This window comes from Harmonia axyridis, chromosome X, assembly GCF_914767665.1.
Source record: "Harmonia axyridis chromosome X, icHarAxyr1.1, whole genome shotgun sequence".
In the NCBI taxonomy this organism is placed as follows: domain Eukaryota; kingdom Metazoa; phylum Arthropoda; class Insecta; order Coleoptera; family Coccinellidae; genus Harmonia; species Harmonia axyridis.
The window spans coordinates 21,107,452-21,135,394 of record NC_059508.1 but is presented as its reverse complement, the minus strand read 5'-3'; the positions used below and the strand labels follow the sequence as shown (position 1 = coordinate 21,135,394).

Sequence of the window (27,943 nt, the reverse complement as noted above, 5' to 3'; positions counted from 1 at the left end):
AAAAAATTAACCGGTGTCATTGTTTCTATTAGGCTGCTGCCTGGTCCTTTTCATGGTTTTTTTGAGTACCGCTGCATTTTTTAAGTGTGCACTGAATTCCTCGGCTCCTATAACCGTTTTGAGGATGGTGGAAGAACAGTTCCCCGCCTAAATTACAGGTGTTACCACAGTTAGGCTCGTAGATGGCAGCCAAGTCTTTGGACGACTCTCTGACAACCTTAACCTCGTATGTCGTTTCCACCGCATGTCTGTTATTCCGTCGCTTATTTCTGAGTAAGTTGCCGTTACAAAAATATAAGATGTGAGTCCATCTGTGCTAGTACATCTAGTGCGCGATGCGTGCGCGCATTTTCTAGTGTTTTCGAAGTGTTTCAACGAAAAATTACACACTTCTAGCTCCGAATCAGCGCATATGGTCACTTCGGAGCGGATTCATAAGGTAAATGCAAGTATTTTTCAATTGAAATAGAGAAATGAACCACGTACTCACAGTACATAGCTGAACACCCAGAACTCAATATACTTCACCTTCAAGATCGGTATTTACTTGTTCAATTAACTCAATCCTTTGGGACAGGTTGGTTTTTTTCAAACAACTATCACCTTATTAATCAGAATGGGAAGAATCAAAGCAAAATACGAATGATGTTCGTATTTAATATATGTACAGATAGTTACAAGAGGAATCATGTAGTGGCTATAAATTTCTAGATCAGGTTGTTGTACCTGTTTCCTCATTTGAATATTCATCTCTCGATCCTAATGAAGGAACGATAAGAATTCGCACTTTTGATAGATGACGGAACCCCAATTCAGAATTCCACCAAAGTTATCTGGTGATTTGGCATCAGCTGAATTAATTATCCACACTTGTAAATGCCTGCCACTAAGAATTATTAGACAGTTCCTGTCTTGAACACGAAACCCACTTCGAGGTCATCAAACAAAAAAAAAACTCAAGATATTTAATAGGGGAAAATCATACTTAACATCTTGCATTAACTACATTTCCAATGCTTCATACCTTTTCCGCATAATTATTCAAATAATATGAAGGACGAAATAAATGTCGTTACAACAGCCGAACCACGTATGAAGTAGGTTGAAATTTAGTCGTTAGCAGGTGCAGAAAAAAAGACGGGGAATTTCAGGAAATGAATATCGACAGCACGCTTCTTTAGGAGGGTAGAACGTTGAGGTGTTCCACCCCTAACAAAAAAGCCATTCGTGTTGGCAGGTTACAAGGCAACGGTCATTCAATAGCCAGGTAAATATTTCACGTACTTGGTCTTCTGCTGTAAGGTTTCTCAAATTGTATCGGATTTCTACCAGACTTGACGCTGATATTTTATCTCTTTTTCGCGATTACCGCAGAATATGTTTGACGTTGGTTTTCTGTGTTTTCGAGTGGAATGTTGCTAATTTGGAATTGACAGGTGTTAAGTGACTGTGGTTCTGTGTGGTGTTCACATTTCAGGACATTTTTAGTGGGTAATCAATACAATTCTAGATCAGGTATTCTGGCAATAAAAATGCAAATCAGACAAAAGTTATTTGCGTAGTTTTACGTCACAATCGTTAGAATAAAATGAAAAATTGGCGCCAAAACTATACCTGTTTTCTGAGTTTCAGTGTTCCAACTGTTTGGTCGATAAATAATGAAACTTTTTTAATTTTGTTTTTCGACAAAAATACCTGAGAGTTTAATTTAGAATAACAACGATATATGATATTGAACGAAAACGATAAATTGCTAACAAGATTTTTTTAGTAAAATAAGAATTACACTTCCAAAGTTGAAATGATTATATCGCTTTGAAAAACTCAAATCATACAAAATCGAAAATGAGAAGGAAGCAATTCACTTTCACATTATCGAAAATAATAATAATAAAGTTTATTTGTTTTCAACAAAACCTTATATAATATTCTATTAAATACTGCAAATAAACATGATGAACAGAGAGGCTGACAAGAGGTTCGCCTGTCAGTTTTGAAAAAAAAAACAAAAATTCCTTTCCTTGAACGTCGTGACAACAGTATGCCAAAAATTATTCGTTCGGTATGGACAATGACACAAATGAACTCATATAAAATTTAAAAGTCTATTATCTATTATATTATCGGGTTGAAACTGTCAAAAATCTGGTTCTTAATTTCTGTCCAATTCGGGGGTAAAATGTCTTAATCATGAGAACATATTTGTCACTATTCTTGAAGGCACAAATAAGGATGCAAACAACATCTGAAATCAAATTGAACAGTATATCGATTCAAACAGCTTCAAATAATAAAAATTAATCATTTGAATCATATTGAATGCATTTCAATCCATGCTAGTTACATTCATACGGATATGTTTATTATGTCATAACTCTTTTTGTTGTCATTATTAAGTTGTAATCATCATAATTGAATAGATGCATAAATGCCATTTAAGAGTGAATGATCAACTTTGAGGTATTTGACTTAGGAAGAGGTGTAACTATATAATCAAAAAAACACTGTCTATCATGCAGATAAGGCATCACCCAGTATACTAAAGCTGTCAATTTAGAGTAGGGAGCTTACATATATCAAATATCAATATCACTCGAAGAAATCGAATCCTTAAGAAGTCGATACCTACACTAGAAAAGTCTAGAAATTAAGATTTACTAATAATATTATCGAGCAGTCGTTCTACTTGTGAATTCAACTCTGTTCATAAACAATATTGAACAATTCTGCTGTAATTTTCTGAAAACGATCAGACAAACTCTTGAAGTCTTTTTAAATATTTGATGATAAATAATAACCGTTGCTCTTTTCTCTTATTGTTACTGTAATTGTCAATTTTACTGACTAAATAGTAAATAGTATAGAAGCGTTTTTCAATAAGAGCTTTCAAACGAGTATACAATTTCATTATAACTTTAGCTGTTGTATGTACCCGAAAACTTCACGAACTCCATCTTTAGGGTCTTGAATCGATAGTATTAATATAGACCTTATCTTTCATGTGGTAGCAAAAGAAAAAGTTTGAAGGTCGATCACCTTTTCGAGAAATAAAAAGGACAGCAAACTTTTCTGACGAAATTGCTATTGCGCCTTCTTGTTTAAAATAAACGTCGTTAAATATAAATACGGCCTAAGAAATCATTAATCATAGCCTAATTCCCAAGATTGATGGGGAATCGGCAAACCTGGGTTATCAACACTACAGACAGACAGGCTGCATCAGCAATATTCGCAGTTGTTCTTGAACGCGGTTTCGATCCTTCACATCACTTACGTGTCCCAACAGCTCCAAAATTTTTGTAGTGAATTATCCTTTTCGACGTTTTATGTTTTTGAAGTATTTATCGTTCCATTTTCACGTTTACACGTGATTTTCACTTGTCAAATATCAAAAGATAACATTTCCAAAAGTGACAGCTATAGATAGTGTCTATTCAGATAGTGGACTATTCAAAATGAAATGATTCACCGCAATGGCCTATTAGACATTTATGGAAAACTAATCATAATTTTGTGCTGAAAATTTGCATGTTGGGGTTTGAAGACTGTTTGGGGTTTAGACCAAAAATGTACATAAGGAGATAATGAACTTGGACAACTAAAATTCATCAAAACTCAATATTTCCAAACTAGAACCTATATTTTTTATTATTTCAGTCGATTCTACGTACAAAAATAGTGGGGGTTACTTAAGCAAACCCTATACCTAAAATGAATATTTCGATAGTTATCGAGGAAGAACCTTAAATGAAGAAAAATCGAAAATTATAACTGTGTCTTCCGGAAACACAGAAAGAAACTAAAATTCAATATTTCGATAACTAAATTGGACATTTCAAGAATTATAGTTAATTTTTTGTTGGGATTGTTGAGATATCTATAAATCAATACAATTTTCAATTACGAATAATTCATTACAATTCTTGAAATGTCAAATTTTGTTATGAAAATTTCGATTTTTGGTTTCTTCTGTGTTTTCCGGAAGTCACAGACTTCTCCACACAGTTATAAATTGCGGTTTTTCTTCATTTTAAAGCTCTTCCTCGATAACTCTCAAAGTCTTCATTTTAGGTATAGGGTTTGCTTCAGTAGCCCCCACTATTTTTGGACGTAGAATCGACTGAAATAATAAAAAATATAGGTTCTAATTCGAAAATCTTGAGTTTTGATGATATTGAGTTGTCAAAGTTCATGATCTTCTTATAAACACTTTGTACATTTTTGGTCCAACCCGCAAACAGTCTTATAATTCTACGTATTTCCAAAATTATCCCATTAACTCATGAACCGTTGAGTGTTTACCCAAAGTATGGTATATAGCTCTGATGAGGGGCACAATGAACCATTAGGTTGCAGTGAAACAAAACATCCTTAACTATACTAATCTAATGGCATATAGCTGAAATTGTCATCAAAAAAGCTATTTAATGATGCAATAATAAAATGGATGTGCCATTTGAAATAAGGAGGTGGTAGTTTCCGGTATAACCGGAAGTTGTAGAGATCCGAAAATATTTTAGGGAGAAAGATTATTGTCTCAAACCCCAATATGCAAATTTTCATTAGTTCCTTATGATTAGTTTTCCATAAACGTCTAATAGGCCATCCCAGTGAATCACCCTCATCCCCATCATAGGTTCACGCAGAATTTAAATCCGATCGAATCTGTATTCACGGAAAAATTGCGTATTTCTCCTCCAATATTCTTTTTGAATGGTTATGTTTATGTGATCAACTTGAAATTTTGTACAGATATCAACACCCAAAATAAAAAAAATAAACTCCGTCGGTTTTATGTTCACGGAAATATGGAGTAATTTTTTCGATATTCTTGAATTTTCTATTTTTCATCCAAATTCAAACTTTCAATTCGATCGAACATGTGGTTTTGAATTTACCAAAAAAAAAACAAAATTACCGGTTGCTTTTTTTCTCTTATCGTTACAATAATTATCAATTTTACCGAATGAAAAGTATAGAGGAACATCATCTTCATTCCAAATTTCGAAACCTTTGGTATTTTTGTGTAGACACCTCGATAATTGTATCATCATGTCCCGTTTCATTAGAATCGTCTGAGAAACTGTTCACCTCTATGTAAATGCCTTCAGGTTCAGTAGTGGCAGGTCTACAACAGGAAGGTCACTTTCTAAGGATAGTTCGTATCATTGACATTCTTCAGATGCTTTATCTGACCGCTGATAAATTTGCACTTCTTCCGATTTTACCCTAATGATTGGACAAAATATGATAGGGAGTGAATATAATAATTACGTCTTCTTTCAGTCAGCCTGATTGCTAATGTGTAGGACTGCCGGTATTGGTACTAGGTAACTGCAGAGGTACCATGGTAAATGCGCATACAGTTAGGTGAGGCAATATAATACTTGATGTCAGAATGGAACACTCCTTCCGAAGATTATTTAAAGTTCAAGCCACTTCGCATTGGAATTCAAGTTTTAATTAAGATTGAATACGCCGAATGGTTTCACTCGATTATTTTTCGAAAAAAAGATTCAATTAAAATCTGTTGCAATTTTTGTATCATAATTTTCATAAATAAAGGCCTTTATTATCATTATTAAGATTAATACGAAAAATAATGCGGATTGTACAAAATTGTTCATTATTTCCTTCATCTCACTGAATTCTACTCTGAAAAATATTACCGTTTTTTTTCGAAACAAATAAACAGGGTGTCTCAAATTCGATTCGCACTGAAAACATCTCGAGAACTATAAGACTTAGAAAAAAAACTTCAAAGACCTCCAATCTTTTTTTCCGAAAAAATGAGATGTCAGAAAGCATTTCATAGATATCTTGATTCGTTCTCGAGTTACAGGGCTTTTCTGGAGAATAACTGTTTCAAATATTTCATTATATGTTGGTTTCTGTTTGAGACATTCGAAAAATTCTAAAACATTTTTTTTTCAGTAATTTTTATGGTTTATATGATGCTCATAACAGATCATAGAAATTAATTTCTCTAATTCTGTGGTTATTCCGTTCATTCTTCCACATCTTGTAGAACAAAATCGTGCGAGAATATATCAGAAACGCACAGTTTTCATGGTTATATTTCATTATTATATGTTGGTACTCCGAACTTTCCGCCACGGCTTTATCTGTCAATTCATCAATTTGCCTTAAAGAAATCAGTTCTGCCAACCAACATTTTTCAATGCAAAAATCACTAAATGATATTTATGGAAATATTTCATTAATTTCAATAAAAATGCATTGAATTAGAGAAAATAATGTATAATACTCGTACAGAAGGCTCATTCTACCACTCGTTCATTCCAAAACTTGCCACTTCGTTGCTCGTTTTTGAAATTTGAACTCGTGGAAGAATATCAATGCCTTCTGCACTTGTATTATAAATAACTATACCGTTTTAAAGATTTAAAGGGGAGTTGGTGTTTCTTAAATGACACACCCTATATTTTTCCACGCAGTTTTTAGCCGCAGATTTGTCGGAAAGCAGCCCGTTATCTGTTTTAAAAATTTTTCGACTTCATTTTTATGGGTCACCTTAAATATAAATATTTTTCATTTATTTCGATATTTGATTCATTTTATGTCCATTTCATTTGTGCAATCAAATCATATATAAGGTGTCCCATTTAATTATCGTTATAGGGATTTAGAGGAGGGTCGGTGTTTTCTTGAAATGTGCATACTTGATTACAATTATCCAATGGACACAAAATAAATTGAATCTCGAAATAAATGAAAAACTCAATATCTTTGAAACGAATGACATTTTAAAAGAATTCATTTTCGACAAATCTACGGCTAAAAAACTGCGTTGAAAAATATAAGGTGTCCCATTTAAAAAACATCAACTCCCCTCTATATCTCTAAAACGGTAATTGATTTATTTGATCAATTATGAGTATCATATTAACCTTAAAAATCACCGAAATATTTAAAACAGTCATTTTTCAGAATCACCCTGCAACTCGAGAACGAATCGAGATATCTATGATTTGCTTTCTGATATCTTTTTATTAAAAAAAAAAAACGGTAGCCCTTGAAAATTTTTTCTTCAAGTTCTCGGATGCTTTCAGTGAGCATCGAATTTGGTATACCTTGAATTTCTTTTGCTGGAGCAGACTTTTGAAGTCCGCAAAATGTGATATAATCATTGGTAGAATAAGTTGGGTGGTTGAGCAGTTGGAAATGCAATTAGTTCAATTTGACCAATGTTTTTATCGCTTTGTGACAAAAAACATTGCAAATGCACGAAACTCGTTTCAACCATTTTTCAAACAAGAACGAATGTAGCGTTTCCCAACCATCGATATCTTGATGTTCCAAAATTTTGACACGCATAATTTGAAGCTTTGTACAAACGAAAAAAAAAGTTTGGCATTAGTGGTGCCATCTGTGCGCTTTCATATTACTCGACCAATCATTTATTGTTTTCATTGATTAGGTATTCCAATTTGATTTCTTAATTCTCAGCCCTGAGATGTATCTAATGATATACCTACATAGCCAACTCAAGAAGTCAGCTCTTCAGAATGCTGAAGATTAATATTGGGTAATCGGGGCCTTCTATAGAAGGATGAAAAAATTGAACCTATATTCAGATGACCAACAATAACAAATCTGTTTGAGAGGAAACACCACCACGTGGCTGCTCAGTTCAAAACGAAATTAGAGATACTTATTTCTTCTTACAATTCGCCGATTTGGGGTAAGTGACTTACATCGTAAGTATAACCCAGTGCCGAACAAATGCTCGAAAAATAAAAAATTATAGAATTATACTTTAATTAACATAACTTTAAGTCCTCAAATAGAATCTCCTGACTAAAAATTCCATACTGCTAGGAGTGGAGTGAAATTTTTTTATGAATTAAAATATAAATACATACACAGTCCAGAACTTCCATAAAGACGTTAAAAAATTAGAATTCAAGTTTAACGGAGAATCATTTTTAGAAAAAAATTGTACAGCTTGCAATAAAGCAAGTGAAACTAAACTAAAACAAATGGACGCATATATTATTCATCCGAAATAAGAAAGTAAAAATTTGATATGACTTTTATTCAAAATCTAGAATTTATACTGGAGGAACATAAAAAAAAAAAATTATTACCTATGGAAGATCCCAAGATTTTTTTTTTGGTTCAATATTATCGGAATTAAATATTTCATTTGAAATGAAGCAGTTCACTAACAATGGAAAAGCGAATAAATGTGTTAATATTTCAGTTTTATGGGTCATTTAGTATTTAACCTAAGTATAACGGAAATTTGTCGTGGTTTGCAAAACATCTAGGTCACAAGTAATAAGCTGATATTCTTGCGATGTTAATTACCTCTGTCGAAATCGGGTCCATTGTAGAAATTCACCGAAATCTCCAGAAAACGAATTATTTAACTTCTCAGGTGAAAACCTGAGAACTATAAGAGATTTTTGAGAAACATTTTGAACATCTTCAGTTCTTGCACTATCGAAGCTTTTCTAACCATTGACACTTCCTGTAGGTACTGACAAAAATCAATATATAATTGGATATAAATCGAAGTTTCTGCAAGTGCGTGGTAATTTCAATTTTCGTTTCTTATTAGTTACAGTATTCGAGCTCCATTGGCGTGCGTTCAAAGTTCTGAACTTTATTAATAAACTTTTGAAATGAAAAATATTTTGGTACGCACAATCTTTGTAGCCTACATTGCAAAGAATAAAACTGAAAGAAATTCATCTGTAAACTGTACCTAGAACATGAAATCAGCGTCTCCGCCATGAGTGGCATTTTGCCGGGGAAAAATTGTAGGGGTGCAGTCAGTTGATAAAACAAGCCACACTTTTGGACACAAAAATGTTTTCTTAACTTGGACAACTCAAATTCATCAAAACTCAAGATTTTCAAAATAAGAATCTATACTTTTTATTATTTCAGTCAATTCTACATAAAAAAAGAGAAGGGGTTACTTGAGCATACCCTATACCTAAAATGAAAACTTTGAGAGTTATCGAGGAAAAACTTGAACTATGGGAAAACTGCAATTTCTGAGTGGAATAGTCTGTGACTTCCGGAAAACATAGAAAGTAACTTAAAGTCGATAATTAAATTTGACATTTCATGAAATGTAATCAATGTTTCGTTGAGATTATTGAGAATGTTTGAACCAATTAAATTTTCAATCACGAATAATTAATTACAATTCATAAAATATGAAAATTTAAATATCGAACCATCGACTTTTAGTTTCAATCTATTTTCCGGAAGTCACAGACTACTCTTTATCTGGTGTAGGGTTTGCTCAGGTTACCCACTCCCTTTTAATATGTAGAATTCACTGAAAAAAATTAAAAACATAAGTTCTACTTCGAAAATGTTGAGTTTTGACCTTCTCGTAACCACCCTGTACATTTTCGGTCCGAACCGCAAACAGTCTTCTGATAATACTACGTACCTATTGGCAGAATAAAAAATTTAAAAGGTTTTTTTCGAAAAAATTGATTCTGCAGAAATATTCAAAAAAATGTGATTCCTCGTCGTAACCATTCTTTTATAAAAATCTCATTAACTCATGAACCGTTTAATTCATACCCGAACTATATTGCTGAAATTGTCATCAAATAAGCTATCTAATGATGCAATCTATATATATAAAAATGAATCCTTTTTTCCCTTGGTCACGGCATCGCGCGTGAATGGCTGGACCGATTTCACTAATTCTTTTTTTGTTATTATTAGGAGGAGGTTCTTATGTAAGAAAGAATACGAAAGTTGCATAATTCACGTAGTTGACATTGAAACAAAGAAACGTAGTTTTTAATGTTTATATGCTCTTTGCAAATACATCGGTCAGAGCCGCCTCCGTGGCGTGGTCGGCAGAGACCTCGACTGCGGCACCGAAGGTCCGGGTTCATCTCAGTGAGCCTAGTGAGGGCAAATATGTTCAGTGGTTGTTCCAGTCTTTGAGAAAAAAATAAATATTGTATGTTGATATAAGGATGATTGCGAGTGTGAATTATATGTAATACATGTGGAAAAATTAGGAGAAATCCAACAAATTTGTGACTGGGTACACATAACCAAAGGTTGAGCCCAACAAGCGAGAAAGATGAATGAATATCGGTCGGAGTTGGTCTGTAGTAGGGCATGGATGTTTAGTGATTGTTCAAGTCTTTGAGAATAAATAAGAATTGTATGTTGACATAAGGACGAATGCGAGTGTGAATTATATGTAATACATGTGGGAAAATTAGGAGAAATCCAACAAATTTGTGACTGTGTATATAATCAAAGGTTGAGCCTAACAAGCGAGAGAGATGAATGAATGAATATCGGTCAGAGTTGATCTGTGGTAGGAGTTATAATAACAAGACACCTACATAATTCATTTACCATTTCTTAGTGTATTTTTCACATTGGTTTTTACAGGATAATTTGAAGTGTGTGTTTTTTTTCAGAAGTGTTTGTTCAACAAGGTTAGTCAAATTAATATAGTGTTGGAAAGTTGATAGACCATTTTCATACTTTTACAAAAAAATAGGTACTATAGTTTTCTTTATTTTGAGTTGAATTTTTGTTTCTGAAAATACCGGCAATTAGACGTACAAACTCAAGTCGCAGAACCCGTAATGCTGCAAGTCAAAGAAATAAATGAGCAAGTCAAACTGATGAGCAACGTGAAACGCGGAATGAAGTTGAACGCAATCGATGGAACCGGAACCAACAAAAAAGAAGTGTTGCGTTTAACCTCTATAGAGCTGCATTTAATTATAACAAAGAAATTGACTACAGTACACTGCATATCATTGCTATTGGACCAATGAACGTTGTTTTTCAATATTGCAAGGCATTTAAGTTTAAAAATGAAATCTTGAAAATTCATGTTTTTCACATGGCCAGTTATATGTCGCCTCTGTTCCAGTGTCGGAATACCAACAACACTATTTATATACGAGCCAGAAAATAAAACTAAGAATAAATAAAATGAAACGAAGTAATTTCCACTATATTATTCAATTGTTAGCAACAATTGTGTCGCCAAACTGTGGCTTCATCAGGCTACATTTCTGAACTGATAGAGTACAGAGGTTTTCGGATCTTATATAGGAACAAAATTGACAGAAAAATATTCGAAAGGGTATCATAAATTACAAAGTTATATTGGACAATTTACCGCCTGGGATTTCCAAACTATCGGAAGAAATTCAATAAAGGGGATGAGTTTACATCCGTTTGTTCGTTCAACAGAATATTTTGGGCATTATACCTGTTTATTTCTAGGGATTCTAAGAGTGTTAGTCTTAAGCTCTTGTTTTCTAAATGAAGACCTATAGTTTCTTTCATTTCAGCACCAAGCATCAAATTATCCAGAGCTCTAATAACAATTATATAAAAAGAAACAAAATTTAATTCTGTATACTCGATAAGAAATAGTTCAGAACTGACTGAGAAAATAAAACATATTTATTTGCCTAACAAATCTAAATTTGTTTCTTTCGATGTACAGAACTTATTTCCTAGCATTCCCCCAGCAGAAACTATTAAAATAATAAAAGAATTACTTGTTACCAATAACACAAATCCGATTATAAGAATGACATTTTAAATTGCTTAGAAATATGCCTCAGTCAAAATTACTTTCAATTTAATGAAACCATTTATAAGTCTGATGACGGTTTTATTATGGGTAACCCTTTAAGTCCAATCCTAGCAGAAATATTCATGAATAACTTAGAAAACAAAATTCACTCTAACAATAACACAAAATATTTCCTTTATTGGTTTAGATATGTAGACGATATTATATGTTGCTTCAAAGGTACAAATAGACAACTTTCTTTGTTCATAGAATTCATCAATAACATTCACCCAAGTATCAAATTCACTTCTGAAATTGAACATAACAATTCACTCAACTTTCTTGATTTAACAATTACCAGAAATAATAACTTTCATAGTTTCAGTATTTTTAGAAAACCTACACATACTGATACTACCATCCATGCTACTTCTAACCACCCGTTAAACCAAAAAATGGCTGCATACAATTGTATGATCCATAGATTAATCAATATACCTATGAATCATGCTAATTTTTGTGAAGAATTAAATTTAATTAAACAAATAGCTGTGAATAACGGTTACAATCCACATGTTATTGATCAAATTTTGAGGAATAAACAAAGAAAGCAAGCTTTGAGTCTAACATACCCTAAGGTAAATTTTCGTATTGATACTAAATTTTTTTCGTTCTTATGTTAATAATATTTCTGAAAAGATTGCTAAATACCTAAAGACAAAATTCAATTACACAATATCCTTCAAAACAGGTAACAACTTAGATATGTTCATTAAATACAATAAAGATAAAACAGATAAAGAAAATAAATCCGGTGTCTACAAGTTAACCTGTAATGATTGCCCTATGGTTTATATTGGACAAACACGAAGATCTTTCAATAAAAGGATAAAGGAACACCAAAAGAGTTATACATCTGATAGTTCGTTTTCAACCTACGCGAATCACTTGAAAGAATGGGACCATACCTTCAATAATAACTTTGAAATTCTTCATTTAGAAAACAAGAGCTTAAGACTAACACTCTTAGAATCCCTAGAAATAAACAGGTATAATGCCCAAAATATTCTGTTGAACGAACAAACGGATGTAAACTCATCCCCTTTATTGAATTTCTTCCGATAGTTTGGAAATCCCAGGCGGTAAATTGTCCAATATAACTTTGTAATTTATGATACCCTTTCGAATATTTTTCTGTCAATTTTGTTCCTATATAAGATCCGAAAACCTCTGTACTCTATCAGTTCAGAAATGTAGCCTGATGCAGCCACAGTGTGGCGAAACAATTGTTGCTAACAATTAAATAATATAGTGGAAATTACTTCGTTTTATTTTATTTATAATGAATTTCCGCCAAGTAAGGACCGAATCCATTAAATAAAAACTAAGAATATTGTGCATCATAAAGCATAAGAATAATAAACACTTTGTTTTTGGAATAATTTTGATTTATTAATATTCCAACAGCAATACTTAATAAAGAAATTAACTCAATTCAGATAAAAAGGTAACAGATATTTCTTGATTATAGGGCGGTACGAAGTTCGCCGGGTCAGCTAGTAATATACTAAAATCGATCTAAATCGAGCTCACAAACAGGCAACTCGATTGCCTCTGTGAGATGCACATCATTGAAATGTGTATTTTCGATCAATAAATAAATACTTATTGTATGGTGAAATTTGATTTCAGTGTTGATTCTGAATATATTTATTGTTCAAAGATTTAAACTGTCATTTGATAGGCAACGTTTCGTGCAGTGCCCTTTTTCAAGCCTGTAAAATATATAAAAAACATACTTAATAAACATCACAATGGAATTAACAACAATCGAAAAAGTATATAATATGAGTAAATTTTTATATTGAATAGAGATCTAATTCCCTATGTTCACTTATGACCTTCTCATTTAGATATACATATACATATTCTATTTTTGTTTCACCATCTCATTTCGTCGGACCCCAATATGCAAATTCTCAACACAAAATTATGATTAGTTTTCCATAGGCCATCGCCGAGAATCACCCTGTATGTCATCTGATTCGCGATTTTTTACTCCCAATAATTTCATAGTTAGGAGATTTGAATTTTAGTTTTATTGATATATTTCAAAATTTATACTAATGATGAATTTTGTCTTTTTGTTAAATTCAATACTGGAATGACAATTCAAATAGTAGTGCAAATTTTCATGTTGATCGCGTAACCAGAATTCTAGAACCATAGACAATTCAAGAAGAATATCGAAACAAATTACCCAATATTTTCGTTACTTTGAAACAGACGGAGTTGAGAGTTTGAGTATTGATATAAAATATCAACAGAATGTTAAGCCTGGAGCAAAATTTGTAACTGATCGCTCATCGAACCATAGAAAATTCTAAAAAATATTGAAAAAAATATACCCAATATATCCGTGATTGCCTACAAATCTGATAGAGTAAAGATTTTTTCATTTATATAAAGAATAACTGTCAATCTTTTCGCAAAATTTTGTGTTGATAGCTTCATCAGAATAATTGAAAATTCCAGCAGAATATTAAAAAATGGGCTACTTGAGCTCAAGAGCTCGCCATTCATTCATGCGCCCTTGAGCTCCTCATTCATTAATGCGCCAATTGCACCTTTGAAGACTGCATATACCGGGTGATTCACCGGGATGACCTATATTAGACGTTTATGGAAAACTAATAATAATTTTAAGCTGAAAATTTGCATACCAGGGTTTGAGACAAAGATCTTTCTCCCTAAAATATTTTCAGATCTCTACAATTTGCGGTTATACCGGAAACAGACTACTACTTACTACTTGCTTATTTCAAATGGCACACCCAGTATATTATTGCTTCATAATACTTTTTGATGACAATTGCAGCAATATGCCATACCTTGGGTGTTAACTCAACAGATCATGAGTATTCTTATAAAAAAATGGTCGTGATGAGGACTCACACTTTTTTTTGATATTTCGGTTTTTTCCTGTTTATATGCAGTTGTGTTTCCCTTAAAGTGCAATCGGCGAATGAATGACGAGCACTCAAATGTTCCTCAGTTCACGTCAGAGCTTTTCTCATTTCATCACAAAAAGAAATCAGAATGAACGAAAAAAACACAAATAATAAATATCGATATAAATAAAAAATTATAATTAATATCAAGGGGATAAACATTCTTATTCGTTAAGAAATCCGAACAAAAAATTCGAAGTTTCAAGGCTTGAACTTGGCGGTAAAAAAATATTGCTGGAACACATATATTCTTATTTGCCTAGGTATTGCGAAACCATACCTAGGAAATTAAGAATATATGTGTTCCAGCAATATTTTTTTACCGCCGAAAAATCATTTTTCAGTTCGAACCCTTGATTATTTGCTTTCAGAAATTCAGCAACCCCTGTTGAAAAATTTTAAACGACGACAATGGCGACATTATTTTTAGCTATATGAAATACAATTCCGTCGTGTTTTGCAGTTGCTACATAATGAGAAAATACTTCCGATAATCCACTTCCAACTGCAGATGTGTGAACATTTATAGAATCCAAAATCAATTTGCAATTTCCCCGTGAAAGCTTGAAATCGATTTTCATGAAGTTTAATACCAGAAACTAAATTTTGTTCTCGAATATCGCATAATTCAGACTAGTACGAGTATTACTCCGAACGATATTTGGTCGCAATATCCTACTTAAGTTTCAGCTATACGAGACTGAGAGTTGCACTCAATTCATTTGCTGATGAAAGTAGAATAAATTCGGAAACACTGTTCAAGCTATTGTTCTCAAAATATTAATACGTTGCAACAAGAAAATAAGAAAAGACAGAAAGTCTTTTTTTTTTCAAGAAATATACATGAAATAGGGAAGTTATTTTGGTGATCTGAACAGATGTATTAACTCTATAGACAAGGGCGTCGCCAGCCATTGGGCAAGGGGGGGGGGACAAAACAAAATCATTCTCCCTCTCTCTCTTTTGAATATATCAAAATCATAAAACTACAACCTAACCTAAACATAATCTTCTCGGACTTTTTGAAAATTCTTTAACCACCCTGTTGTGAAGTGCCTTAAGATGAATACTCATCATCGCCAATCCGTTAAGTCGACTCTCAATGGAAAAACAAAGCTTTGATGTATTTTTGACGGAGGATTGCTTGTACTCCGCCTTCCTTTCCAGACATAGTAGAACAACCGTCGAATCCAAGGCCAACGCACATTTCTGGATCAAGTTCTTTGGACACAAACTAAAATTGCCTTTGCTATAAATTTCGCGTCCAGACTTTCTAATTTGACAAAACCAACAAAACCTTCTTGGACTCTATAACAAAATCGTTTTCCAGTTGATAATTGTTCTTTTCCTGAAATATCTGCCGTTTCATCTGCTAATATGCTCTTACCTCTTTATTTTATCCATAATATCCCTTTTCAGTTCTTCGCCACACTAATGATACTACTATATTACTAATACTAATGATTTCATTTTGGATATCAACTGATCGGTAGCTCGAATTTTATTATCACCACCAATTAGGTAGTAGTACAGTGGTTGAACACATCCTACAAAAATACTTCTTCTAAAGCCGACGAATTTGCCGATGGATGCTGGGATAGCTCGGTAAAAAAAAATATGAAATTATGCTACTCGGCGCACTTCTGCCGTCTATAATCAAGCGAAATTTGAGCATCTTAAATTTAAATTTTTTATTCGGCGGTTCTTCTCAATTGTATTTTACGATTTTTCAATGAATAAAAACTGAACAAAGAATATATCTCCAATCTTGTACTGTGAATGCAATTTCGTTTGACGAAGCGCTGTAAATAGTTTTCAGTATATGCAATATGCGAAAACAAGTTCTAATGAAAGGAATAGTGCATTCAAAAGTGGTCGAGATGTACAGGATGTCCCAAATGTTCACTGAACTCATCTCGAAAACTATAAGACTTAGAGAAAATATCGTCAAGGAGCCCTGATTCCTTTTTTTCAAAATAATAAGATATCAGAAAGCAGATTATACATATCATGATTCGCTCTCGAGCTACAGGGCTTTTCTGAAAAATTACTGTTTCGAATATTTCGCTATATCTTGGTTTCTGTTTGAGATATTCGAAAAATTTTAACGTTTTTTTCAGTAATTTTTATGGTTTATAAGATACTCTTAACAAATCATAGAAATTTATTATCGTTTAAAGGAGAGTTGATGTTTCTTAAATAGAACAGACTATGTTTTCCAGCTCCGTGTTTTAACCGCAGATTTGTCGAAAAGTATCCCGTTATCGGGTTTTCAAAGATGTCATCCGTTACAAAGATATTGAGTACCTATGTATTTCAACTTATTTTTTTTGGTATAAATATAGGTATAGATATTTTTCATGTATTTCGAGATTTGATTCATTTTGTGTCCATTGTATCATTGTAATCCAGTCATATATAGGATGTTCCCATTTAATTAGAAATTATTAATCATTCTGGAGATATAGGAGAGTTGGTGTTTTTTACATGGGACACTCTATCTAATTACAAATATTCAACGGACCCAAAATGAATTGAATCTTGAAATAAATAAAAAATCTCTTCATCTCTAAAACGATAATCAATTTCTAATTGAAAGGGACACCCTATATATGACTTGATTACAATAATAATAGAATGAAAGCGAAATGAATCAAATCTCGAAATAAATAAAAAATATTTATGCAGAAGATTTGTTTGAAAAATAAATAAGAATTACCTAATACTTCTAGCACTTCTGTTCTCAAAGATCCTTTGTTGCAGATATACAGGGTGTTGAATATGAAAAATTAAAAGTAATTTAATAATTTATTCATAACTTCCACAGTTTCCGAAATTTTTCAATTAAATTTGAGTGTTTGTATCAATAGGTACTTCACATTTTTAGTTGCCACCAGTGGTAAAATCAGAAAAATTATGCATTTTTCGCATTCTCCATTCGATTTTGAGTGAAAAATGTATACCTGTTTGATTCTGGAAAAATATTCGTTTTCAAGATAATTGCGCTTTTATGAATACAAATACTATAATGAAAAATTTGTTTGGCATAAATTAATTTTTCAATCCCAAGTACTGGTCCAAATAACAACTGAATATTCAACAAACAAAAATAATGACATTTTCAGATGCAACTGATTTTACTTTTCAAAATAGATTGAAAGCCCATTGGAAGGGTTTCAACACCTTGTACCTCTATAATTAAGCAGCTGTGATGATAAAATGCATGTGAAAGTGTCATTATTTTTTTTTCTTTGTTGAATGTCCAGTTTTCATTTTGAGTAGTTATTGGGATTGTAAAATTAATTTTTGCGGAACAAATTTGTCATTACTAGTATGTTTGTATGTTGAAAACGATTAGGTTCGGTTAAGAAAGTTCTATTTATTTGTCAAGGGAAAGGTTCTGTTTCCATTTGGTACCATAGTTGTGAGACACCATGTATATAAGGTATCCCATTGAAAAATGAAGTCGGAAAAACTTAATATCTTTGAAACGAATAACATTTTTGAAAAACCGATAACGGGATTTTGCCAAATCTTCAGCTAAAAAACTACGTTGAAAATATAGGGTGTCCCATTTAAGGAACACCAACTCTCCTCGATATCTCTAAAACGGAAATAGATTTCTATGATACTTTTATGAGTACAATAAGAACCATAAAATTTACCAAAAAAAAACGTTTTGGAGTTTTTGGAATATCTCGAACAGAAACCTAGATATAGCTTAATATTTGAAATAAATCATTTTTCAGAAAAGAACTCGAAAACTTTTCAAGATATCTATGATATGCTTTCTGATATCTTATCATTCCGGAAAATGAGATCGTGGTAGTTCTTGAAGATTTTTTCTCAAAGTCTTAAATTGGGATACCCTGAACAACTTTCAGTATTACCATGAACCAAAACTATCAGAGAAATAAACAGAAACACTCTGAATTGTTTGAAGTAGGTACTATAAATAAGTAGCGTGAATATCTGCATCGCTCCTCGTGTGTAAAACAATCTGGAAACCTCGAGGACATTCATTCAATGGACATTGATCTCAACACCGATGGAGCATCACCATTAATTTTATGTCTAGCGTTGACAGCTATCGACATCGAACGTTTCGTATTTTCAAGAATTTAATGGCCGGTAGATAAAAATTAAATGCGACCATAATTCGAAAGAAATCATCCAACCAATTGATTTTCATTTGGAGACAAACGGCGGCTCTCCATCTAGAGATAAGGATATCAAATTATTGGGTATAATTCAGGTGCAGCTGCTCAAATATGGATGGCCGTCATAATGGAACGCTAGGTTTATCGACATTTTCAATATATACAGTGTCGTATTTATGGGAGCCGTCCTTTGCCTTTAATTCTGAATTATGGAAGGATCTTCTTTTATTACTTTGATTATTATTTATTTCTGCTTCCAAGACTACCAAAGATAGAATTGAAAATTTTCGCTCTAGAAATGCATGTCGGACCAGACACAACTTTGTGTCTATCCGTCTGTGAGTTCGCAAATCTTTTCCTTAGCCCTAACTTCCATGATTCCTATCCGATTTGAATGAAATTTGATATAATAGGTGTACAACTTAGCTTTCGCCGTTTTGCGGTAGATAGCTGTAGCGGTAAGTAGTAGTCGAAACAAATAGATCGTAGATGTCATAAATAAACTTTGGTGTTGGTAAATATAACGCCATCGAAATATTAGTCGATTTGTGTCTACATCATAGAGTTATTCTCGATTAAACATGTGAACTTACGAGCCAAATTCAACGTCGTATATTCGGTGATTTGATCTTTAAAAAGCATCATGATCCGGAAAAATGTTCAGTGATAAGATCCAATTTCACATCGAAGCGTCTACGTTAATAACCAGAATTGTCTCAATTGGGCATCGGAAACTCCAAGAACGATCCTCTCCGTCCTCAACGTGTCACTGTTTGGTGCGGTTTTTGGGCTGGTGATGTGATTGGACTTCACCTCTTCGGTTTATTTTCACATAACAGCTCTACGTGTCACACAAGCAACGAAGCAACGAAACGATCGCAATTTTGCAAGAAAAGTTTTATGGACATGATGTTCTTCGGAGAGGTGATCACAATTGGACACCGAGATCTTGTGATTTAACACCCTTAGACTTCTAACTTTGGGATTACGTGAAAGAATAATTCTATACCAATGCTCCACAATCGTTTCAAGACCTTAACGATGAAATTCGTGAAATTATCGAGGACATACAGCCGCAAATGTGCGAATTGATAATGGGAAATTTCATGAAAAGGATATGGTGCTGCAACCGTAGCCTTGGCGGTAATTTGGCTGAAATCGTTTTTCATCATCAATGATCTATCACAATGAAATTAATGTCCATTGATTTCTCTTGAAATATACTTAGTTTTATATCAATATGAAACCTTTTAGGTCTTATAACTTTAGAAAGACAAGTACCTACTACTAAAAACTGCAAAATATCTACTGAATAATATAATGAAGAAAATACAAAAAGAAAAAGAAGTACAATTTCAAGTATGTTATAATATCATACGATATTAATTATCTATCGGGTTAATGACCAGCAAAAATGCAATCAACATAACCATTGTCAAACAGAAGACTTCCACGGCATTACGTAGGAATCATAATTGAAAGTAACCCAAGGAGAATGCAAGAGAGAGTAGCGATATATCGGTTTCACCCCTGTTAGGAATCATCAGTACCTCATAACTCAACCCAACCCCCGTTAAGCTAGCAGAACCACTTTCGAATTTTCGATTTTTTTTTGGCATAATTTTAGGCTCATTTTAGGCTAATTTATTACCCTATTCAAAAATTGTTTGCCCCTTAATTGTCGGAGAAATCGCGGGTTCTGCTAGCTTAACGTTAAGCTAGCAGAACCACCAAGCTAATCGATATCTTATGGAAAATCTGATTACACCATAATTTTAGGCTCTATTTAGGCTCACGTTTGAACCCATTAACAAATTTCTGAATATACGTTTTTTTAAAAAAACCCTGGGTTCTGCTAGCTTCACGGTTAAGCTAGCAGAACCCAATCGTAAATGAAGACCTCAGAATAATTTGAATATCATAATAATTTTAGGCTCTATTCAAGCTAATTAATTACCCTATTCCGAAATTTTTTGCTCTCCAAATTACCGAGAACTCGTGAGAACTTCTACTGCATTCATGCATTCCCTTCAGTACGTGAAAAATGCCAATCTCATATGAAAATGGAAAAAATTATTACGGCATAATTTTAGGCTCTATTCAAACTAATTAATTACCCTATTCCGAAATTTTTTGCTCCTCAGATTACCGAGATCTCATGAGTTCCACTACTTCATTCATTCAATTCCGTCAGTACGTGAAAAATGCAAATCTCATATGAATATGGAAAAAATTATTACGGCATAATTTTAGGCTCTATTCAAACTAATTGATTACCCTATTCAGAAATTTTTTGCTCCTCAGATTACTGAGATCTCATGAGTACTTCTACTGCATTCATCCAATTCCGTCATTACGTGGAAAATGCAAATCTCATATGAAAATGGAAAAAATTATTACGGCATAATTTTAGGCTCTATTCAAACTGATTGATTACACTATTCTGAAATTTTTTGCCCCGCAGATTACCGAGATCTCATGAGTACTTCTACTGCATTCATCCAATTCCGTCATTACGTGGAAAATGCAAATCTCATATGAAAATGGAAAAAATTATTACGTCATAATTTTAGGCTCGGAATAGGGTAATTAATTAGTTTGAATAGAGCCTAAAATTATGCCGTAATAATTTTTTCCATTTTCATATGAGATTTGCATTTTTCACGTACTGACGGAATTGGATGAATGCAGTAGAAGTTCTCACGAGTTCTCGGTAATTTGAAGAGCAAAAAATTTCGGAATAGGGTAATTAATTAGCTTGAATAGAGCCTAAAATTATTATGATATTCAAATTATTCTGGGGTCTCCATTTACGATTGGGTTCTGCTAGCTTAACCGTAAAGCTAGCTTTACGGTTAAGCTAGCAGAACCCAGGGTTTTTTTAAAAAGACGTATATTCAGAAATTTGTTAATGGGTTCAAACGTGAGCCTAAAAAGAGCCTAAAATTATGGTGTAATCAGATTTTCCATAAGATATCGATTAGCTTGGTGGTTCTGTTAGCTTAACGTTAAGCTAGCAGAACCCGCGATTTCTCCGACAATTAAGGAGCAAAAAATGTTTGAATAGGGTAATAAATTAGCCTAAAATGAGCCTAAAATTATGGCCAAAATAAAAAATCGAAAATTCGAAAGTGGTTCTGCTAGCTTAACGGGGGTCTCAACCCAAGATGACAAACAAATGAAATAGTAGGCAGTAGGCACCTTATTGAACGCTGGCAGGCGCAAACCAGTATGATTACTGCGATGCGCCACCCGGCGGACAAAAACCTAACTACCTCCTCCACGGGTACTCCGAAAAAGTAAATTTCCACGCCAACCAGGAAAAACTTCTGCTTTTCAGCCTAAGCGACGTACAGCGCGAAATATAATAAATGAAATGGCTGATACTTGGTAATGAATGAAGAGAATACAAAATGAAAAAGCCTGCCAGCGTTCAATACGGTGCCTACTATTTCGTTTGTTTGTCATCTTAGGTTGAGTTATGCGGTACTGATGATCCCTAACAAGGGTGAAACCGGTATATCGCTACTGTCACTTGATGACATGCATTCTCCTTGGGTTACATTCGATTATGATTCCTACGTAATGCCGTGGAATTCTTTGGCATTTTTGCTGATACATTAACCAGATAGATAATTAATATCGTATGACATATTTCATACTTGAAATTGTACTTCTTTTTCTTTTTGTATTTTCTTCATTCATTACCAAGTATCAGCCATTTTATTTATTGAATAATATAATATTTGACTAACACTTTTTTTTGTTCCAGATGTTTCTAAAGCGATCCTACAACGAAAACGAACTAAAAAACGAACGAATCAGCAACGAGAAAAATGGAGTCACCGCAAAAGAGTCTCAGAAATAGATAGCCGGTTAAATGCATCATTCCAAGTCTGCTCCGCTTTCACCAATGTTCTTAAACGGTCCTAACAGAAATGTTAAAGCATATGTTAAACGCAAATGGGGGGGTAGGAAACCGAGGCCCCCGGCAAGATAACGCCATGGAATCAAGACTGGATACATCGGCCTACAGGTATCGTTCCTCGAACCTGAACAGCTCAAGAGTGTCCCAACAGTTTCCCCTAAATGCCTCCCAGTTGCACGTCACAACGAACCTGGACACCTCCAAGCACTCAATCCACAGTATGGGAAACGGGATAGCGCCTGCGCCAGCGCTGGACTCGAAAGCAATGAACGGAGGTTTGAACATATCGCGCACGCGTAGTCGCGGAGGCTCTATGAACAAGTTTATCGCAAAAAGTCGTGAGGTTGGTGTTAAAGAGATGCTAGTAAGTTTAGGATTATTGTGCTTAGTCAGTTTATTACTCGCGTTGTTGTCTTTGATATTTTTGTTGAAAATATCGCCAGTGACTGCGAATGATATAAGGGAGGTTCTGAGGGCTGAACAATTAACTGTGATAACTGCCGAGGAGTATGTAGTGGTTTACGAAGTTACTTTAGCTCTGTGCGCGTTGACTTTGTCCCTGAATCTGTGCTGTCTTCTCGTATGCGCCATTCAGTTTCTATTTGCTGTCAAATTGGTTAAAGGGCCTCATGGAGGAAATGACAGGTGAGCTACAATCACTTAGATTTTAAGAACTTCTGCTCTTGAGTTTTTCTTTGAACAATAATGTAATCGAAAACCTATCGGTAATTGGCCAATGAAACACAAAATGAACATAATTTATATTCACTGGAATTTCAACATCTAAGGAGTATAGTTAAAAATTCGTATTGATTTTGAGAGTCTTTTTCTTCGGGAGGTATCGGTCATACTCCGGGGGGCAGCCCATGAATTCAACACTGTTCACTGAGCTACTAGATTTCATTGCTGAAACGATGTGGAACAATTATAGAATAATGATGGTAACAGGCCAATTGAAAAGTCCCCATAATAAAACACATTTTTTTGGCAAAATTCGATTTTATTATTCAACATAGTTGCCTTCGGGGGCGATATAGCGATTATAGCGATCTTCCAAATTTTCGATACCATTTTTGTAGTACGATTTGTCTTTCGCTTCAAAATAGGCCTCAGTTTCGGCGATTACTTCTTCATTGACGCTAAATTTCTTTCCAGCGAGCATTCTTTTGAGGTCTGAGAACAGAAAAAACTTGCTGGGGGCCAGATCTGGCGAATACAGTGGATGCAGAAGCAATTCGAAGCACAATTCATGCAATTTCGCCATTGTTTTCATTGATTCGCGACACGGCGCATTGTCTTGATGAAACAGCTCCCTTTTCCTTCAAATGGGGCCGTTTTTTAACGATTTCATCCTTTAAACGATCCAATAACGCTATATAACAATCGCTGTGGATGGTCTGGCCCTCTTGGAGGTAATCAATGAATATTATACCTTGCGCATCCCAGAATACTGATGCCATAACCTTGCCAGCTGACTGTTGTGTTTTTCCCCGCTTTGGCTTCGGTTTTTAGTATGCAGTCCACTCAGCTGACTGTCGATTGGACTCCGGATGGAGCTATATTTCATCCATTGTCACATATCGACGCAAAAATTCAGGTTTATTGCACTTAAACAGCTTCGAACACTGCTTAGAATCATTAGCACGTTGTTACTTTTGATCTATTGGAAACTCGCGCGGCACCCATTTAGCACACAGCTTTCTCATGTACAAATATTCGTGAATGATATCATGTACACGTTCAGATCATGTGTTCCGCTGAAAACATTTGTTATTTAACAGTAACTGGTTCCGAATACGAAATCGTAGGAATTTTCCATATGTTGAATGTGTAAAAACTTCCACATAATTCGAAAGAGAAGATATTGCTGTTTTTCGTCTTTGTGAAATACACTTGTCCCTCTTCCAATTAGGGTAATAGGCAATGCTGCTTATATTGGTTGGGTTGCCATGTGTTATTTATTGAACAGGCGGCTTAGTAAAGACGTTTTGGAGATTTTTATTGCAGGGAATATTTGATTTGATCTTTTTCAAATAACAAAAGTATCTACACTCACAACGCAATACCTCACAAACTAATGCTCGAACTGCTGTAAAATTTTGACACGTATCGTTTGAAGGTTGGTACTAACTAAAGATCATATGGATTTGAAACTAGCACCGCCATCTGTGCATCAGACCGGGGACTTTTCAATTGGCCTTATATAGTGCGGTAAAAAAAAGCATTCAATACAATTATAGTATTTTCCGTTTGAAATTTTCCAATTCAGCTTAGTAAATTTCTGTATATGTGAATTTTTCAAAATCTCCCTCCCAAAACATTACTAACTCGCATTAGGTATAATATTTGAATCCCGTAGTAGATCGTCTCAAGAAAAATAATAGTAGTAATTATTAACTTAAAATTATAGACGTAGGTTCTATCCAGTTGCTATTTAAAAAAAGAATTTCTTTAATTAGAACCCCCAAATTTGAAAATGAAAATGGTAAAAATATTCATCAACACATAATAAAATCTAAAATTTGCATACCTTTACAGTCACTTTCGCTAGCCTTGGCATTTAAATTTTATAAATGAAAATAGCCAAATTATTCCATCGAGCTATGAACTCACATTTTATATAAATTATCATTATTTATGTTGATTGGAAAATTTGATTAGAATTAGAAATTGTTTGAACCTACGATATAATCATTCAATCCAAAATAATGAACCATCATAATAAAAACATCTGGCAATGCTGAATTTATATTTTAGTATTTCTATTGATTTTATGTACTTCTCATCATCATACCATTGAACCACACCTGAGTTTCTTCATCATTACAACTTCAAAGAATCAATATCAATTTTGTCCCGAATTACGCATTGGTAATTTGAAGTTTTGTAAATATGTCTGCCTTAAATCTTGTTCATATCTTCATAAATCTTGTTTTCTATCATTAATTACCTTTTATACCAACAACTATGGGATTCGGGTTTAATTAGGGAAGCAAGATAGTGTAGCTAGCTAACGATAAAAATAGGTATTTCATATAGAATTCTATAGTAGGTAGAAAGGGAATTATCACGTTTGCAACTCTGTTCGTGAACTTATATGCAAATTTTCGTGAACTGGTGAAAGATTATAATATACTCGCTTGGCCAGCATTCCTCACATAATTGTTTCTATAGCAATGAGAATACATTTTAGGTCTTTCCTGGAGTGGACCAGATTTTGGTGCAATAAATTTGGCGTCAGATTCAGATAGAACATTTCATGAAAAAACTTCCTATAAACTTATATTCCAACAAGGTTCATTTCGAGGTTGAAGTTTAAAAAAAAACAGTTTTTTACTTATAACTAGTCTTATTACATTCATTGTTTTCATTTTTAGGTATTGAAGTCTTGATAATATAATATTTCGAACTAGGGTAGTGTCTCCTGCCAAAATTATCCAGTGGCGTAGATATAGGGGTGCGTTGATTTTTTTTCTTATTGAAAATCTACACTACTGTCTTTTTTATTCGAGAAAATTGTTTCATTTCTGAAGTCAACAGAGCTTAATTAGAAAATAATCATTTTTGAGATAATCGTGTACAAAACTAACAAAATCTATAGAAATAATTTTTTCATTAGTGATAAATGAAAGTACAAAAATTGATGTAGTGTATCATAAACCACTCAGATGGCATTAAATTGAATATTTCAGAAAGAAAATTTCTCAAACATTTATTTAACAATAAAAAATATTCACAATTTTTTTTATAGTTTGAGTGTCTTCAGAATTGTTCGATTAAATGCCATCTGAAAGCGTTCTTATACATAACGATTTTTGTATTTTCATTTATCACTGATGGGAAAATTCGAAAAATTAATTTTGTAGATTTTTATGGATAGTGTTTGCTCTGTACTAGATTATCTCGAAAATGGTACATTCTATGAAAATATTTGAAGAGATCTTTTTTGCAATGATGCTATGTTGATTTCAGAAATGAAACAATGTTTCCGAAAAAAAGACAGTGGTGTAGATTTTCAATGAGAAAAAGATTCATTGCACCCCTATATGTACGCCGCTGGGTAATTTTGACAGGAGACACTTACCTAATTCGAAACGTCACATTATCAAGACTTCAATACCTAAAAACTAATACAATAATTGTAATAATACTAGAGTTATTTTTTTTAAAACTTTAACACCCTGTAGCTCGAAAACGAAACTTGTTAGGATATATGTTCATAGGAATTTTTTTCTTCAAATGGGGCCGTTTTTTAACGATTTCATCCTTTGAACGATCCACTAACGCTATATAACAATTGCTGTTGATGGTCTGGCCCTCTTGTCACATATCGATACAAAATTTCAGGTTTATTGCACTTAAACAGCTTCAAACACTGCTCAGAATCATTAACACGTTGTTGCTTTTGATCAATTGTGAGCTCACGTTGCACCCATTTTGCACACAGCCTTCTCATGTACAAATTTTCGTGAATTATGTGATGTACACTTTCAGATGATATCTTCACAATGTCTGCTATCTCGATCAACTTCACTTTACGGTCATTCAAAATTATTTTGTAAACTTTTTTGATTTTTTCGTCTGTGACAGCTTCTTTTGGGGTCCACTGCGTTAGCCGTTTTCGGTGCTCATTTCACCTCATTTCACTTAGCATACCAATCACTGATGGTTGATTTTCCTGGTTCAGACCCCGGAAACTCTTCATCAAGCCAAGATTTTGCTTCAACTCTATTTTTCCCTTCAATAAAGCAATATTTCATTAGCACATGAAATTCTTTTTTTTTTTCATCTTTTTTCAAAAAACAAAAGTAGCTACACTCACCACGCAATATCTCACAAACTAATGGTCGGACTGCTGTCAAATTTTGACACGTATCGTTTGAAGGTATCGAAATAGAATAAAATATCTCGATGGTTGGTACTAGTGAATCCAATCCCGCAAATTCGGGATCCCTCTGAAATTCTGCGGGATAAAAATTGCGGGATCTGAGGGATTCAATATTAAAATTGCAAATTAGAAAATAAGAGCGTAAACGTCTTCCGAAACGTCCCAGAAAGCAATAAACTACCTATTAGTTACGGCATATAAGATACAAAGTGCGGTAGGGCATGCAAAGCTTCGAAAACTAAATGGGATTAAAACATGTGTTGCGCTGAAAACATTTGTTATTTAACAGTAACTAGTTCCGAATGTAAAATCGTAAGAATTTTCCATATGTTGAATGTGTAAAAACTTCCACATAATTCGAAAGCGAAGATAATGTTGTTTTTCGTCTCTGTGAAA

General features: G+C 33.6%; 1 protein-coding gene across 2 annotated transcripts in view; it reads left to right on the top strand.

The window, feature by feature from the left end:
• Nucleotides 1–204: 204 nt before the first annotated feature.
• LOC123686303 overlaps nucleotides 205–27,943 on the top strand; it is a 39,781-nt gene continuing 12,042 nt past the window's right edge. Inside the window, exons 1-3 of one of the 2 annotated variants that reach the window (XM_045626352.1) lie at nucleotides 214–439; nucleotides 7,471–7,705; nucleotides 22,504–23,304. In XM_045626352.1, the coding sequence (XP_045482308.1) occupies nucleotides 22,670–23,304 (635 nt within the window). In that variant the 5' untranslated portion in view covers nucleotides 214–439; nucleotides 7,471–7,705; nucleotides 22,504–22,669. Of the gene's footprint in view, nucleotides 440–7,470; nucleotides 7,706–22,503; nucleotides 23,305–27,943 lie in introns of both variants that reach the window. The other variant, XM_045626353.1, reaches the window with a different exon arrangement.